General features: G+C 48.4%; 1 protein-coding gene across 1 annotated transcript; it reads left to right on the plus strand.

Annotated features, from left to right (window-relative positions):
• Positions 1 to 1056: 1056 nt before the first annotated feature.
• On the plus strand, positions 1057 to 2720 carry LOC123088005 (transcription termination factor MTERF4, chloroplastic). Its single transcript, XM_044510133.1, has one exon. It carries the CDS (start codon positions 1150 to 1152, stop codon positions 2308 to 2310), a length of 1161 nt encoding a protein of 386 aa, XP_044366068.1. The 5' UTR covers positions 1057 to 1149; the 3' UTR covers positions 2311 to 2720.
• Positions 2721 to 17465: the final 14745 nt, after the last annotated feature.

Consider the following 17465-nt stretch of genomic DNA (forward strand, 5'->3'; position numbering starts at 1 on the left):
AGAGGCATCATCTAGGTGCCCCTCCCCTTTTCGGCCGACATCATCTTGAGACAATGTCCGGTTGCCTTGCCAGGGCAGAGCATATAAATCTCCTCGTGTGGCTCTTGTGCGTCCACATTGAAGGTGATGATTGTGAATTGTGTGCCTTCTGCTGAATTTGGAGTTTTTGTTTTGTTGTATGTCACATTATAGTGACTGTGCGCCATTCCTAAGGTTTATTTATTTATTTTTGCATTGTTGGCTAGCTAGGACAAAGCCCGTTTATTGATAGTGATGACAATGATGTTGTACTGATGTTGACGTTTGTCATTTGTTGCAGCGTGTGTTCGACTTCAGATTAACCATGTTGTTGTGGCTGGTAGTTATTTCTACCGAGTTTCTTTATTAACTAGGCAACTCCCTTCTTATAATACAACGGAGCAGCAGAAAATTCGCCCCGGTTGATAATTTTCGTCGAAGAAAACAGTTTTTCTTATGAATATAGATTTTTTTGACCGGAATGAATAATAATTTTTTAAGGGTGTGCATAATACTCCCTCCGTCCGGAAATACTTGTCGGAGGAAGTATTTCCGGACGGAGGGAGTAGATATTTTCGCGTGCTAGTTATACTCCGTCCGTTCCTAAATGTAAGTCTTTGGAGAGAATTCACTATGGATCACATACGGAGCAGAATGAGTGAATCTACACTCTAAAATGCATCTATATACATCCGTATGTGGTCCATAGTGAAAACTCTACAAAGACTTATACTCCCTCCGTTCCTAAATATAAATCTTTATAGGGATTCCACTATGAATTACATACGGATGTATATAGATGCATTTTAAGTGCGGAGTCATTCATTTTGCTCCGTATGTAGCCCATCTAGTGAAATCTCTACAAAGACTTACATTTAGGAACGGAGGGAGTATTTAGGAACGGAGGGAGTATTTGGGTTGTGATGGACGCTGGTTGCTCTTGGCAGGGATTAAGGGTGTGGATGGAAATGCGCCGTTGGATGTCATTTGGATGGCAGGGATTAATACACTTCAACTCTGCCAACTTCATTTAGACAATCCTCTGTCCACCGGAGACACACACGCCGCTCGAATTCCCCACCCCCACCGTCGCCGCCGCCGCCGCCGCCGCCGCCCCGCCGTCGCGGCGCCATGCTCCACCTCCGGCAGCGCGTCCTCTCTCATCTCCTCTCCGCGGCACCAACTCCCTCTACCTCTCCACTCCTCCGGCACCGCCTCCTCTCCGCCGCCGCGCCCGCCATTTCCCCGAATCCTAGCTTCGCCGTCGAGGAGTACCTCGTCGCCACCTGCGGCCTCACCCGTGCGCAGGCACTCAAGGCCTCCTCCAAGCTCTCCCACCTCAAGTCCTCCGCCAACCCCGACGCCGTGCTCGCCTTCCTCGCCGGCCTCGGCCTCTCCGGCGCTGATGTCGCGGCCGTCGTCGCCAAGGACCCGCAGTTCCTCTGCGCCGGCGTGGAGAGAACCCTGTCCCCCATCGTCGACGGGCTCACCGGCCTCGGACTGTCGCGTTCTGAAATCGCGCGACTCGTCTCGCTCGCCCCGGTCAAATTCAGCCGTAGATCCGTCGTCTCCAAGGTAGAGTATTACCTGCCGCTCTCTGGCTCCATCGACAACTTGCTCCGGCCCCTCAAACACGGCTCCGGCTTCCTCGGCTCCCACCTCGAGAGGGTGGTCAAGCCCAATGTGAAGCTCCTAGCAGAGTGCGGGCTAGGTGCTTGTGATATTGCCAAGCTCTTCATCCGTGAGCCAAGGATGATTAGCGCCAAACCAGGGCGTGTCCTGGCGATGGTTGCGTGCGCTGAACGTTTAGGTGTGCCCCGTGGCTCTGGAATGTTCAGGCAAGCGCTGCACACCATCTCATGCTTCAGCGAGGACAAGATCGCTGCCAAACTGGACTACTTGAAGAAGACACTTAGGTGGTCAGATGGCGAGGTCCGCATTGCTGTGTCCAAGTGTCCGGTTTTGCTGAGTAGGTCAAATGATGTGCTGCAGCGCCTGTCAGAGTTCCTTATCTCTGAGGCGGGGTTGGAGCCGGCCTACATTGCACATCGCCCTGCTATGCTCACTTACAGCCTGGAGGGACGGCTTAGGCCCCGCTACTATGTTGTGAAATTTCTTAAGGAGAGTGGATTGCTAAATCATGACAGAGACTACTATAGTATGGTGGTGGTCAGCGAGAAGGAATTTGTGGAGAAGTTCATATGCCCTCACAAGCAAGCTGCACCACACCTTGCTGAAGACTATGCAGCTGCTTGCACAGGGCAGGTGCCTGCTACATTCAGATTTACATGAACCAAGAAGCAGGAAAAAGGATTGCTAGAGCGCGAGTGGAACTACTATTCAGCAGTCTTGGTGACAAAGAAGATTTTCATGGAAAAGTTCGTATGCCCTCATGAGGAAGCTGCCCCCACCTTGCCGAAGACTATGCTGCCACTTGTAGGGAAGTGCCTTCTAATTTCAGAATTACATGACCAAGAACGGGCCATGAGAATTTGTAATTGCGTATGGCGCAAAAAAGTTTACACTGTGTAGTGAGCTGGTAATCTCTGTCTGTGTGCCTGAGTGGATGTTGGTTGTCTGCTATAATATGTCAGGTACATGCTAATTTAGCGTCTCTAGTCCTGAATGAAACTGATAATTTTACTGTGAGTCCTTGTATGTCCATTACATCATTCAGTTGAGAAGAAAGAATTACAGTACAATTAACCTGTCCATTGTGATGTCATATTGGCATGCATACTAGAACTAAGAGAGTGTGACATCAGGGCATTCTGCAAATGCTTTCAAATATATTAATGAAGAGTATATCTGCACGCCCTATATGTTTATGTTCTCAATTGTCATTGCAGCTTAATCCTGGGTCAATCTATCTTTCCATGAAAAAAGGTTCTCATTTTTCCCATGAAGATGATATGAAGTCCCAAAATTGGCTGAATGTCTTTTTTTATGGGAACAAATCTGGAATTTATGTGTTAGTCACTGCTGAGGTTGCGGTTTTGATCTAGTCGGTTGGTTGCTTCCTCTAGTTTTTCTGAGTTGAAACTCTTCATCCTTCCTGCAGTAGCTTTGTTTACAAGATATTAACTGTTGTGAAAGCAGGTCATTGTTTACTACTAGTAGTTTGTATCCGTTTTTCCGTTTGTTTTTCTCTTATATTCTTGGATGGCCTACTGGCTGATACTTTTTATAGGAGTATCTGATGTCAAAACTGAATACTTCAGTAGTTGGCCAGTAGCATTTTGTTGACAGCTTACCCATTTAACACTATGTAACGGATATTTCGAAGGCCCTTGCATTTGTACCAGAGACACAAATTGATGCCTGTATGGTATGGTGCCAAAAAACAGAGGGCATTTCATACACTATGAAGGAACTTATGTTAAGGTAATCTTCAAAAGGGTCTTGGCATTACCATGTTAATCTCTGCCATACCTGTTAATTAATTTATTCCATATTAGCACTATTTATATAGATGCGGTCACCTTTATCCATTGACATAATTTTTAAGAGATAGTAAGGTGGATCTTATGTACCATCCTCTGTTTTATGTTTTGCATTTTTAGATGCACTTTTATATTTGCTTTAGTTGTGTTGGTTAGAATCTCTTCTGAAGACATGTAGGCTGGAATTGGAGAAAGGAGAATGAAGATGTCGAAGACTATTACCTTAGCCAAAAGAGATGGTCCTAGACAGAGATGATATCCTAACCAAGCTTGGTACAGAGTATTAACCTTTGAGGAAATGCAGTATTTTTCTCAGATATACTGAATGTCATATCTTCTGTTTTCAGTTAAATCTCAGTTTAGGGCTAGGCACGCATGTACCATCTGTCAGATATAGCGTAGTTATAGAATCTTGCAGAATTTTGAACACGGAAATTTCCTCAACTAAGATTCAAGTCTTTGTGAGGAGAGGATGGTGCACATTTGTATGTTCTTGATGTTAGGCTGTGGAAATCGGAAGAAATGAGATCTTAGCTGTGTGCTTGCTATTATTGGCAAAGAGCTCTGATTTGAAGTGAAGATCAGTTGTGTGTCTCTTCTCTAGTGCTTAGGTTAGCCTGTGGGAATTATAGAAATAAGATTATTGCAATGAAGGTTAGCCTGTGGGTCGATTGATGGAAGAGGTGACTTGCCAGGTGATTATGAATTGAAAAATGGTACTTTCATCAAGTAAGAATTGGCTGGGCAATAAAGAGGAGCATACTGACTAATTTACTGAATGTTGTAGATTGATGGTGCTTTCTTTCTTCCAGGAGAAGATGTGATGAAACTGGATATAGATGCATAGTTTGTTCTTCTTTATGAATGATGAAACTGGAGATCGACCAAGTATGTTGGCTGGGCCTTTGCTACACTGCACTTGATTCTGAAGGCTTTGTTAGTTGATGATGCCCTGAAGCTTCCTTATGTAACAAGTATTTATAACCTGACGCATTCTGGGGTTTTATTCAGAGAAGCTCCTACTTTTCTCTTTCTGAATTTTGCAAGTTATTTAATTTTCTCGTATTGCCCTAGATATTGTATGTAAACTTTAGATATGTTACGCTTGGTGCATTTATATTTCTATGGTTGAAGGAAATTAAACAACCCAATGTGCTCATGTAATTGATTTTCCTTTCGAGTCATCAGCAAATGTTCAAACTAAAACTTGATATATGTTAATTCTACTCGAAAAGATGAATAAGATACCCAGTTCATCCGAGGAACTGCAAATCAAAACAAGCAGTGAGTCGACGTACACAATTAACTTAGTTGCAGCCAACATCAGGGGAATCAACAAATGTTGTTTAACAAGCCATATCGAGTTGAATATAGTGAAAACGTAATGTTCTGTTTGAGGAAAGCTAAATGGTGTTACTTTCTGTTCAAGTATCAACACTGAACTTGATACTTCATGATAATTTACATCCGCACCAGGACATGTTTTTCTTTTGCACTGCTCTAGGGTAGGAACTTGTGCTCTGAACTTTTCTTTTGTACATTGGGAAACTTCTGGTGTTATAAAATGGTCTTTATTTTGACTCTACCTCTATGAGCACTGCTGCGGAGTGGGTTATTGAAATATGTGGGCAACGAAGCTGCTGCTCAGTGTGCAATTTCTTAGTATTATTTTAATAAAAAAGCTGCAAATGCTCGAGGAGCTATGTTAACCCTTGATTTTTATTAAGTCAACATTCCATAAAAAAAGTTTTGAGTTGATAATCAGATGTAGAAACAAATTTCTCTGTTTTCCGTTAAGACTTATGCCATGTAAGCAGTTAAGATTTATGCCATGTAAGCAGTTAGATGTGGAGTTCAAAGCCGCTAGCTAATTGATGGTAGTTTACTCAGACTAATATTTAGTTCGCCTTCCTCTGTTGGTCTTACTAGAGCTTTTCCTTAATGGAAACAGACTTAAAAGAGCTTTTTATGTGTAGGAACCAAGTTCAGCAAGCTAACTAAGTATAAGTATGCATTTTATTCACCCTCCGATGTGCATGGTTACTTAATCTATCGGCATATTTAACAATTTTTGGGCACATTATGTTTTGCTTCCATGCTTTGTAGGCTCCTGTGCGGCATTAACCTGCACTTCTTTTTCGATTTCCTCATAACAAGTAAACACCTTTTTGACTAGGTGTTGTTTTTCTTGCTTATGTTGAGCTCTACTACGTATGTGTACACCCTTTTTTGTGTGATTTTCAGTTTGGGGGTGCATACCTTTCCGGAACCCTGAGCAGTTTCTGCAGCAGGAGATAAATTCTTTGCCGCCTGATTCTACTTGGAGAGGCTTTTGTTTCCCTGTTTTTTCTCAGATAAATGAGAAGCAGGAACATGTTAAATATGCACTTTTTGGTAGGACTACTGATGAGAGAATGATGCAGCAATATGAGAGAGCAATGGTACTGATTCTGAGGATGGTCTGAGATCTGGCAATATATGATAGTAAAGGATGAAGGCACCACTGCAGTTGGGCTGGATTGCACCGCCGCAGACGCAACGTTGCTGGATCTGGTTTCAAGTTTCAGCCATGGCGGCGCGAGCTTACTCGACGCACTCTGAAGATGGCGGGGGAAGATCAGCGTCGTACAATCAAGCGTCGCTATCTGGGGTCAGTTGTCAGCGGCTTGGGAGGTGAGGAAGATGAGATGAACCTGTAATGGCAGGGCCTTTTTTCGAACCCTATCTTCCTGCTGGCTGTTGTCTGGTGGGTTTCATTTCTGTTGGAGGAACATTGTATGGTTGTTGGTATCTGTACAAAAAGAGAAACGAATTTGTATGCAATACTCAAGTTTGTATTTGATTTTTGGAGGTTTTTTTAACACAATACAATCGCAGGTGCTCGCGCACACTCGTCCCTATGAACGCACATACATGCCCTATATATATCCCTATGAGCACCTCTGAGATATTGAGCCGGCACAACTTCTTGAGATTGACAAAGTCGCCACAAGCGCCTCGTAGTTGACGGAACTATCTTCTCCCACTGAACGAACATCGCTGGAACGCCTCAAATAAATTCAGTAAGTAAAGATGTGAACCCCGGTTGGCCGGTTCCACCAAGTGGAATCTAACCATCTGAGCTATGTCCAGTTTGCTTGATTTTTGAAGTTGAGTGTATATCATGTTTGTATATTAATTTGATGACCGATTTACTTGATTTTTGAAGTTGAGTGTATATCATGTTTGTATTTTAATTTGATGACGGATGGCACATATGGGGCTTTGTAGGAGGAAACCTTCCGGCTGACAGGATTTAATGTGCAAACCAATATTTCCTTTTTGTACTGTATCACTATACCCGTTTTCCTTTTTCCAAATCTATGTAGTGCAACAATTACATAAAATTTGAAGCAAAAAGATTAATGATAAATGAAAAAATGGAAAATTATTCGTTCACTACCGGACTCGCGGCCTATGCCGACGGCCCAGGGCCGTCGGCATAGGTCATTTCCCGTCGACATAGATCTATGTCTACGGCTGCCGTCGACATAGCCCCGTCGGCATAGATCACGTCAGCGTAGTCTTGTCAGACCGTCGGCATAGGGCTCTATGCCGACGGCTACCGCCCGGCCGTCGGCATAGTTTAGCCGTCGGCAGTGTTTTTGCCTGACGGCAACGGACAGCGCCATCAAAAGCGTCGACGAATCAGTGGAAGCCACGTGGTATAGGTGGAGATCTATGCCGACGGCTAGGCCGTCGGCATAACTATGCCACGTGGCTTCTCGTGGTGCCTCCTGGCGGCAAGGCTAGGCATAGATGAAATATATGCCGACGGCTTTGCCGTAGGCATAGCACTGCCATGTGGCGTCCATTGGTAGGCCCTGGGAAGCCCTGACGCAATCTATGCCGATGGCATTGCCGTAGGCATAGATTTTTTTAATTATTTCCCCTGTTTTCTCTTTTCCAATTCATTTTGACAGCGTTTCAAAGCCGAAAATATGGGATTATGCAGAAATATTACAGTTCATCATCTAAACATACTCAAGTTCATCATCATCATTTAAACATACTCAAGTTCATCATCTAAAGATCATCACCGGCGGAAGTTCATGAACATAAGTAGTGCAGGACATGAAACATCATTTCAAAGTAAGAACATGAAAGGTATGGCACGACATCAAGCAAGACCACCGTCGGCAAAACCACCACCTCCGCCAAAACCACCACCGCCAAGACCACCTCTGCCAAAACCAGCACAGCCAAGACCACCATCGCCAAGACCAGGATCACTCTGCCAGATCGGAGTGACTGGGGTCGACGTAGCAGGAGTCGAGCCACCGGTCGCCTACATGTTTGAGAGAAGATTCTAACGGTAAATATGATATGATAGTGTTGAATGAACGAGAACTAGTTTGTCAGTAGTTAGGCAAGTGTACTAACCGGACTATCACCGCCTAGTGCCACCCATTCATCGAACGTGGGAATGTGTGGGGCTTCTCCCGCATGTGGTGGTGGGGGTCCAATTTGTGGTGGCTCCGTGCGGTTAGTCCAAGACGCCAACATAGCTTGGATGTTAGTTAAACAAGCAAACTAGAAGGTTAGAAGGAATGAAAGTGCAAATTTTAGCTTGGTTTTAAGAGGGCAAAACTAACTACCATTGCTTGATGGTTGTAATCCTCATTTGCCTTCACTCGTTGCAAGTACTCCCGCACCTCAACATGCCTATGCTCGAGAAAGGCCTGATATGCCTACAAAATTGAGGTTGTTTCTAAGTGGGCAGTGCTGAAAATAAACTGAGAAAGTTAGAGACAAAGAAGATAAGGGGAAGTACTTACAGCACGTCGGCGGGCTAAGGGAGGCTACGAACGCCCCGTACTCTCTAACGGGCTCGGGTTGGTAGCCTGAAGCCGTGTGTACGAGACCGAAGGAGTGATCAAGCCATCGAAACACGGATACCGGCCATGGGGCTTCCCCTGGATGGCCACCACCGCTGTGTCATCGATCTGAGACTGGGCGACCTCAGGAACATGAACATCCGGATGCAACCTCTCAAACTGCTGAGTGTAAGACTCCAGGTGCTCCTCGGTCTTGCCGTAGTACTGGCTCTCGCCATCCTTGCGATCACTCCGCTCGCGGGCCAGCTTCCACGACTCAATGTCTGAGAGCGGCCTCTTCAACTTGTCCTCCTGCAACGTCAAATAGAAGTTAGCCATACATAAGAACATGACGGTAAAGAAGAACAAAAATGCATCATGCATATAGATAAACCTTCATGGCCTTGAAGCCCCAGTGGTTCCTGTTTCCTTGGCCGTGTGTCCCGTCTCTTCCATGGTTAACCCGAGCCTTGCTGCTCTTGGCAGCAAACTCTGCTTCGTCGCTGAGCCACCTATCCACCAAACTCGCCCATCTGTCATCCCTTCCATAGCACCAACGAGGAACAACCTATGCAAATTTTGGAAGCATGACATGTGAGCACGAAACATATAGTTGACTTCTTGAAACAATGAAAAGTCAGTAATAGTTACCTTCATGAACATGCAAGCACATCCGCACCAGAAAACGTTGGAATCTCATTTACTTCATGGACAACTTTGCCTTTTGTGAAGTTCTTCTTGTCTTTCCTATCAGGATGGTCTGGAGGGAGGAACTGTCGATGCAGGTCAAAGGCAACATACTTGCCACCCTTCTTCAGCCAAATGAAAATCAAGGCCTGCATGCACACTGGGCAAGGCATCTTTCCACTTGTACACCATCCGCAGAACAGGGCATAGCCGGGAAAGTCATGCATGCAATATTGTAGCCAAACTTTCATCAAGAAATTTTTCTGCAGATGCCGGTCGTATGTCAACCTCGGAAAGTATCAAGAATGGTGCAAATCATCCACCAATGGCTGCATAAACACACTCAAATCCTTCCCCGGATATTTAGGGCTTCCCAACACCACCCCGGAGACACACTCAAATGGCGCCGTCCGTGAGGGGGGACGCACCCCGAAGACGGGTACCGCCTCTTCGGACATGCCACAACACCACCCCGCATGTATGAGGGGCCGGTGCGATGCTCCGGTGGAATTGCTACTCCCCCCCCTCCCAGGGCCCCCGTCCTGCCTAACCCTGGAGCGGTTGACCACGAGATCTAGCCCTTTGACTCCCACTAGTAGAAAATAGGGCTTTGGTTCGGGCCTGGCCATCCCATTAGTCCCGGTTCTTCACGAACCGAGACCCATGGGGGCGTTAGACCCGGTTCATGAGCCCAGGGGGGCGGCCGGGGCCTCGTGGGCATTGGTCCTGGTTCGTCTGGATCCATTTGTCCCGGTTCTAGGCACGAACCGGGACCAATGGGCCGCGCTCCTGGCCCACAGCCATTGGTACCGGTACGTGCCTAGAACCGGTACAGAAGGGGGTCTTTAGTCCTGGTTCCTGCCACGAACCGTGACAAATAAGTTGTCTATATATACCCATTGCTGCGGCAGAGCACTCCACAGTGCTTTGTTTTTTCTGGGCGGCGAGGGGAGGGCATTTGGGTGCTCTAGCTCACCTCCTTTGCACATGAGGTGTTCGATGAAATGCTCGAGCCACAGTAGTTAAGCTTTCTCCTCTCGAAGCTCGACCTCGGAGCTCCATTTTTCCCGAGATTTGTCTAGATTTAGCGGTCTGTCATGCCCCGTCCCTGTTTTCACCGCCGTCGATCGCCCGCGCCGATCTCGTCGGCGGCACCACCATGGTGAGCCTTTTGTTCTTATCTTCTTTCTGATTTTCTTACTTTAGATAGATACTTGTCTGATTTTCTTACTTTAGATAGATACTTGTCTAATTTTCTTACTTTTGACACACATAATTATATATAATGCACGCAGATGAACCGGCAATGAATGTACGGTGACAGACACACCTCCGAGTACATTAAGGGCGTGCATAATTTTCTCGAAGTGGCTGAGGCAAACAAGCAGAATGGTTTTATGTGTTGTCCATGCCCTAAATGTGGGAATACGAAGTCTTACACTGACCGGAAAATCCTTCACACCCACCTGCTTTACAAGGGTTTCATGCCACACTATAATGTTTGGACGAGGCACGGAGAAATAGGGGTTATGATGGAAGTCGGCGAAGAAGAAGAGGACGATGACAACTATGTGCCCCCTAAATATGGTGATGCTGCAATGGGGGAGCTGCTGAAGATCAAGAGGAACCAGACGATGTGCCCGATGATGCTGCAATGGTGGAAGCTGCTGAAGATCAAGAGGAACCAGACGATGTGCCCGATGATGATGATCTTCGCCGGGTCATTGTCGATGCAAGGACACAATGCGAAAGTCAAAAGGAGAAGCTGAAGTTCGATCGCATGTTAGAGGATCACAAAAAAGGGTTGTACCCCAACTGCGAAGATGGCAACACAAAGCTGGGTACCGTACTGGAATTGCTGCAGTGGAAGGCAGAGAATGTTGTGCTTGACAAAGGATTTGAGAAGCTACTGAAAATATTGAAGAAGAAGCTTCCAAAGGATAACGAATTGCCCAACAGTACGTACGCAGCAAAGAAGGTCATATGCCCTCTAGGATTGGAGGTGCAGAAGATACATGCATGCCCTAATGACTGCATCCTCTACCGCGGTGCGTACGAGGATTTGAACGCATGCTCGGTATGCGGTGCATTGCGGTATAAGATCAGACGAGATGACCCTGGTGATGTTGACGGCGAGCTCCACAGGAAGAGGGTTCCTGCGAAGGTGATGTGGTATGCTCCTATAATACCACGGTTGAAACGACTGTTCAGAAACAAAGAGCATGCCAAGTTGATGCGATGGCACAGTGAGGACCGTAAGAAAGATGGGAAGTTGAGAGCACCCGCTGACGGGTCGCAGTGGAGAAAAATCGAGAGAGAGTACTGGGATGAGTTTGCACATGACCCAAGGAACGTATGGTTTGGTTTAAGCGCGGATGGCATTAATCCTTTTGGGGAGCAGAACAGCAATCACAGCACCTGGCCCGTGACTCTATGTATGTATAACCTTCCTCCTTGGATGTGCATGAAGCGGAAGTTCATTATGATGCCAGTTCTCATCCAAGGCCCTAAGCAACCCGACAACGACATTGATGTGTACCTAAGGCCATTAGTTGAAGAACTTTTACAGCTGTGGAATGGAAACGGTGTACGTGTGTGGGATGAGCATAGATAGGAGGAATTTGACCTGCATGTGTTGTTGTTTGTAATCATCAACGATTGGCCCGCTCTCAGTAACCTTTCAGGACAGACAAACAAGGGATACCACACATGCACGTAATGTTTAGCTGACACCGAAAGTATATACCTGGACAAATGCAGGAAGAATGTGTACCTGGGCCATCATCGATTTCTTCCGACCAACCATCAATGTCGAAAGAAAGGCAAGGCAGATCACCGGAAGAAGCCCGCCATGCGTAACGGTGATCACGTACTTGCTATGGTCAATGATTTAAAAGTAATCTTCGGAAAGGGTCCCGGCAGAATATATGTTCTGAGTGATGTTGCGGGACATGCACCCATGTGGAAGAAGAAATCTATATTTTGGGACCTACCCTACTAGAAAGACCTAGAGATCCGCTCTTTGATCGACGTGATGCACGTGACGAAGAACCTTTGCGTGAACCTACTAGGCTTCTTGGGCGTGTATGGGAAGACAAAAGATATAGTTGAGGCACGGGAGGACCTGCAATGTTTGCACGAAAAAGACGGCACGCCTCCAAAGCAGTATGAAGGTCCTGCCAGCTATGCTCTTACCAAAGAAGAGAAGGAAATCTTCTTTGAATGCCTGCTTAGTATGAAGGTCCCGACTAGCTTCTCGTCGAATATAAAGGGAATAATAAATATGCCAGAGAAAAAGTTCCAGAACCTAAAGTCTCATGACTGCCACATGATTATGACGTAACTACTTCCGGTTGCATTGAGGGGGCTTCTATCGGAAAATGTCCGATTAGCCATTGTGGAGCTATGTGCATTCCTCAATGCAATCTCTCAGAAGGTGATCGATCCAGAAATCATACCAAGGCTAAGGAGTGATGTGGTGCAATGTCTTGTCAGTTTCGAGATGGTGTTCCCACCATCCTTCTTCAATATCATGACGCACGTCCTAGTTCATCTAGTTGACGAGATTGTCATTCTGGGCCCCGTATTTCTACACAATATGTACCCCTTTGAGAGGTTAATGGGAGTCCTAAAGAAATAAATCCGTAACCGCGCTAGGCCAGAAGGAAGCATCTCCGGAGGCCATCAAATAGAGGATGTCATTGGGTTTTGTGTTGACTTCATTCCTGGCCTTAAGAAGATAGGTCTCCCTAAATCGTGGTATGAGGGGAGACTGACTGGAAAAAGCATACTTGGAGGGGACTCAATAATATGCAGGGATGGATATTCTTGGTCTCAAGCACACTACACAGTACTACTGAACTCTACCTTGGTGACTGTCGGTGTCAAAACCGGCGGATCTCGGGTAGGGGGTCCCGAACTGTGCGCCTAGGCGGATGGTAACAGGAGACAAGGGACACGATGTTTTTACCCAGGTTCGGGCCCTCTCGATGGAGGTAAAACCCTACTCCTGCTTGATTAATATTGATGATATGGGTAGTACAAGAGTAGATCTACCACGAGATCAGAGAGGCTAAACCCTAGAAGCTAGCCTATGGTATGATTGTTGTTCGTCCTACGGACTAAAACTCTCTGGTTTATATAGACACCGGAGAGGGCTAGGGTTACACAGAGTCGGTTACGATGGGAGGAGATCTTCATATCGTATCGCCAAGCTTGCCTTCCACGCCAAGGAAAGTCCCATCCAGACACGGGACGGAGTCTTCAATCTTGTATCTTCATAGTCCGGGAGTCCGGCCAAAGGTCTTAGTCCGGCCAGCCGGACACCCCCTAATCCAGGACTCCCTCAGTAGCCCCTGAACCAGGCTTCAATGATGACGAGTCCGGTGCACAAGTTTTCTTCGGCATTGCAAGGATGGTTCCCTCCTCCGAATACTTCATAGAAGATGTTGAACACCAGGATAGTGTCCGGCTCTGCAAAATAGGTTCCACATTCCACGACAGAGAGAATAATATTTGCACCAATCAGATCTGCTGACGTATTCCGTAGCATGACGCCATGGCCAGGCCTTTATTCGAATCGTTTTATTGTCCCACCTCAGCGCGTTTAGCGAGGCGGTTCCCCTGGCACGTCTTGTCGAAGCGGAGATCGTGTCCCTTTATTCCGGGATTCTCATCAATACGGGCGTGGGTAACCCAACCGCGCCATTAACCGTGGCGCTTGGGAGATAAGCGAGTTTTACTAGGCTGGTGGGGGCTTGTAGTTTCGGCCGCCCATATAAGGGGATAAGGATCCACCCTTTCCATTTACACCTTCTTCCTCCTTTGCTTATCCGTCCTGCGCGCTCGAGCTCCATCGCCCAAGCCCGCACTTCCCACCTCAACCTTCTCCAATCATGTCCCGAGCGGGAGGTAGATGGATGGCCTCTTCCGTCACGGAGGGGCAAATCAAAAAGCTGAGGAAGGCCGGATACCTGTCTGACGACATCGCGCACCGGCTTCCAGATGCGGGGCAACTCATCCCCACTCCCAGGCCCCATGAGAGGGTTGTTTTTCTTCCCCATTTCCTCCACGGACTGGATTTTCCTCTTCACCCGTTCGTCCGGGGGCTCATGTTCTACTACGGCCTGGACTTCCACGATCTGGCCCCGAACTTCATCCTCAACATCTCGGCGTTTATCATCGTGTGCGAGGCCTTCTTCCGCATCCAGCCTCACTTTGGCCTATGGCTGAAGACCTTCAGCGTCAAGCCGAAGGTTGTGAAAGGCCGACAAGCAGAGTGCGGAGGCGCCATGGTGGGCAAGATGGCCAACGTCACTTGGCTCGAGGGTGCCTTCGTGGAAACCATCAAAGGGTGGCAATCGGGGTGGTTCTACATCACCGAGCCGCGTGACCCTGAGTGGGCAGCGGCCCCCGAATTTCGATCCGGCATCCCTACACGGCTCACATCTTGGAAAGAGACGGGCCTGTCGTGGGGTAATCCGGGAGAGGTGACCGGACTCCAAACCTGCATCCGAGACCTGGTGACCAAGAAGGTCAAGCTCGTCAACGTAGTCCAGGTCACGCTCTTCCGCCGGATCCTCCCGTGTCAACGACGGGACTTCAATCTGTGGGAGTTCGACCCGGCCCAGCACCAGACTCTGTCCCGACTCTTCGAAACGAAGCACGAGGACGCCTGGAAGGTGCTTTTCAAGAGTTCCGAGGTCTCCCCTTCGGTCACCGAGGACCGCGGATTCTGCGCCAAGCGCCAAGCCTCCGAAGTAAGCTTATATTTAGTCCTTCACGGGACGCTCGAATTTCATAGTTTGACTCTATGTAGGATCTAAACTCCTGTTCCTTTGACAGGACCGGAAGAGGACATCCGGACAATTTGACTATCCGGCCCCTTTGCCCGAAGGCCCAGCGGACGCACGCTTAGCGAAGCTACTGGTTCCGGCACCTCACGTAGTGCCGGAGAAGAAGGCCAAGGAGAAAGCCACGGGGACCCGAAAGAGTTCCCGGCACCCGGTGGTGTCGGATTCATCGCCCGACGACCCCAAAGCACCCTCCGCCTCGGAGAACGAGGAGGAGGAGGAGGAAGAAGAAGAAGCCTCTCCCCCTCCAACGGGGGGAGGGAAGAAAAGGAAGGCCGCCCCATCTGGGGAGGTCGGAGGGTCCAAGAAGGGGAAGGCCCTTCTGCCGGACTACGCCTCCGACGCCGAAGACGACGGGGAGGAATGGCCATCCAGGGTCAAGCCCCTGGCGAAGTCGTAAGTGTCCGGATACCCGAACTTTTTATGGCGCTCCTCTATTATTTGGTAGCTTCTGATGCGAATTTCCATGATGTAGCCCGCCCAGAGCTCAGCTCGGCGATTCGACGAACGACTCCTTGGACTCGTCGGATGTGAATAGCGCTTCACTTCCGACAGCCTCCTCCCCTCTCCCTACGGACGAAGCCGAGGTGGAGTCCCGAAAGGGACTAAACCAGGAGGAGGTGGTCCTGGAGGCGCCGCAAGGCGACCTCCCGGACTCCAGGCCCAAAGGGGATAAAGCCCCGGAGGGATCCAAGTCTGGCCCGGGGCCGGACACTGCTCCAGAACCATCAATGGTTCCGGAGTCCAACAGGCGGCGCCTTCATAAAAAGGGCAAGCCTACGACACCGGTGACCTCTGTCCATCTGGAGGCACCGGACAATTTGCTGGAGGCACTTAACGGCACCTCCATCGACGAGGAACACTGCACTGTTATGAGTGCGGTGATTCAGAAGGTTCAGTCCTCCAAGAGCGGGCTGACGGAAGCCTGCACAAGTCTGTTAACAGGCTTTGAGGTATGTGTTTGAAAACAAATAAAAATGTTACCGCATAGACAGTAGCCCCTGATGATCAGTTCGGCGTTCATAAAGAAAAGCCGAGCTGAGGATCTAAAGAGATATACACAGGAGTCTAACTAAAATATGTCAATATGGGAATGCAGGCTGTGCTGCTGACCTCTGCCACACTGACTGCGGAGGTCAATGCATTGAAGGAAAGCCTCGAGCGGTCCGAGAGCGAGCTCGGCCGGGCCAAGAAGCAGCTCGAGGATAAAGAGGGTACTTAGTACCGTGTGTAAATGTATATAGAAATACTTGGTTGCGAATAATGACAGGACCAACGTAAATGTTGCAGAGGCCACGACCGAGGTGGCAACCCTGAAGGAGGCGGTCTCCAAGGCCGAAAGCAGTGCGGCCTTGGAGTGCACCGAGCGAGAGAAGTAGGAGGCGCGAGTGGCGGAGGTGCAGCAAGAGCTCCAGGCTCTCGTGGAAAAACATGAGAGTTTGGAGCGTGACTCGAAGACTCGAGAGTCCGAGCTTGCCTTGGCTCTTGAGAGTGCCAAGACCGCTAAGGTCGAAGCCCAGAAGGCCCTTCAGGAGATCGAGGCGATGAAGAAGATAGCGGCGGGTAAGGCATTCTTTATGCAAAGCAAGAATATAAAAGTAAATTATCTGTTACTTACCCGAATCCGGAGCTCTCCAGGAGCGTTTGCCGATCTGCCCCGTAGTGTGTCTGATGCTGCCGCATTCTACCGAGCCGAAGAGGGGAGCTCGACGGAGAAGGTGTTCTGGTATCAATATGCTGAGGCCGGACATCCGGTGCCCCTGAGCGACCAGCTGAAGCAGCTGGTCGAGCTCCACAAGGTGGCCGAACAGGCCATGAAGGGCCTCGTAGTTCGGCTATGGCCTGGGGAAACCATGCCTGGGAGCTACTTCGGTCTGGTGCGGCGGCTGGTGGATGCGTGTCCGTGGATCGAGGTCATCAAGCGCTCCGTCTGCATTGAAGGTGCCCATCGGGCCCTTGCTCATGCTAAGGTGCACTGGGGCAAGCTGGACGCGGAGAAGCTTTTGACGGACGCGACACCGCCGGGCAAGGAGTATCGCACGCCCGAGATGTATTATAATGGCGTCCTGAAGGGTGCCCGCCGTATAGTGGATGAGTGCTCCAAAGATGTAATTTTTGAGTAGACTCGCATCTGTTATCCTGTACGCTGAAACTTTTTTCATATGCATGAAGCAACACTTGTTAATTTAAAATATTACCTTCTGTGCGGCCGTTTATCAAATCTGAGAGATGCAAGTCGTCGGCTTTGACCCCCATGCCACGAGTGCTGGGGTGTTCGGGATAAACCTGAGCGCTCTTGTTCCCATTCTTGGGTCCATCTAGGGAGGCGTTCAGCACAACGAACCAGGTCGTCGGACTTATAATGCTTTATCACTCTCACTTAGCCATAGAATTCTATAATTTTAAATTTCGGCGAAGCCCCTAGTATTCGGAAGACCGAGTTCGGGGCGCTATCCACGCCTAGGCCGGATAAGTCCGGTTCCTCGCTCGAAGTGGCATAAGTCTTTAAGGACTCGTAAAAACCTCGCGAACAGCGACCGGTCTCTCGCGCTATCATGACAGTCAGTTTTAGCTTTCTCTACTGAGGTGTTAACCCAGCTCAACTGGGG

This window comes from Triticum aestivum, chromosome 4A (assembly GCF_018294505.1).
Source record: "Triticum aestivum cultivar Chinese Spring chromosome 4A, IWGSC CS RefSeq v2.1, whole genome shotgun sequence".
Classification (NCBI taxonomy): Eukaryota; Viridiplantae; Streptophyta; class Magnoliopsida; order Poales; family Poaceae; genus Triticum; species Triticum aestivum.

What these genes read in the sequence shown, in the direction of transcription:
- LOC123088005 (XM_044510133.1), top strand. Translation starts at nt 1,150, where the DNA reads ATGCTCCACCTCCGGCAGCGCGTCCTCTCTCATCTCCTCTCCGCGGCA.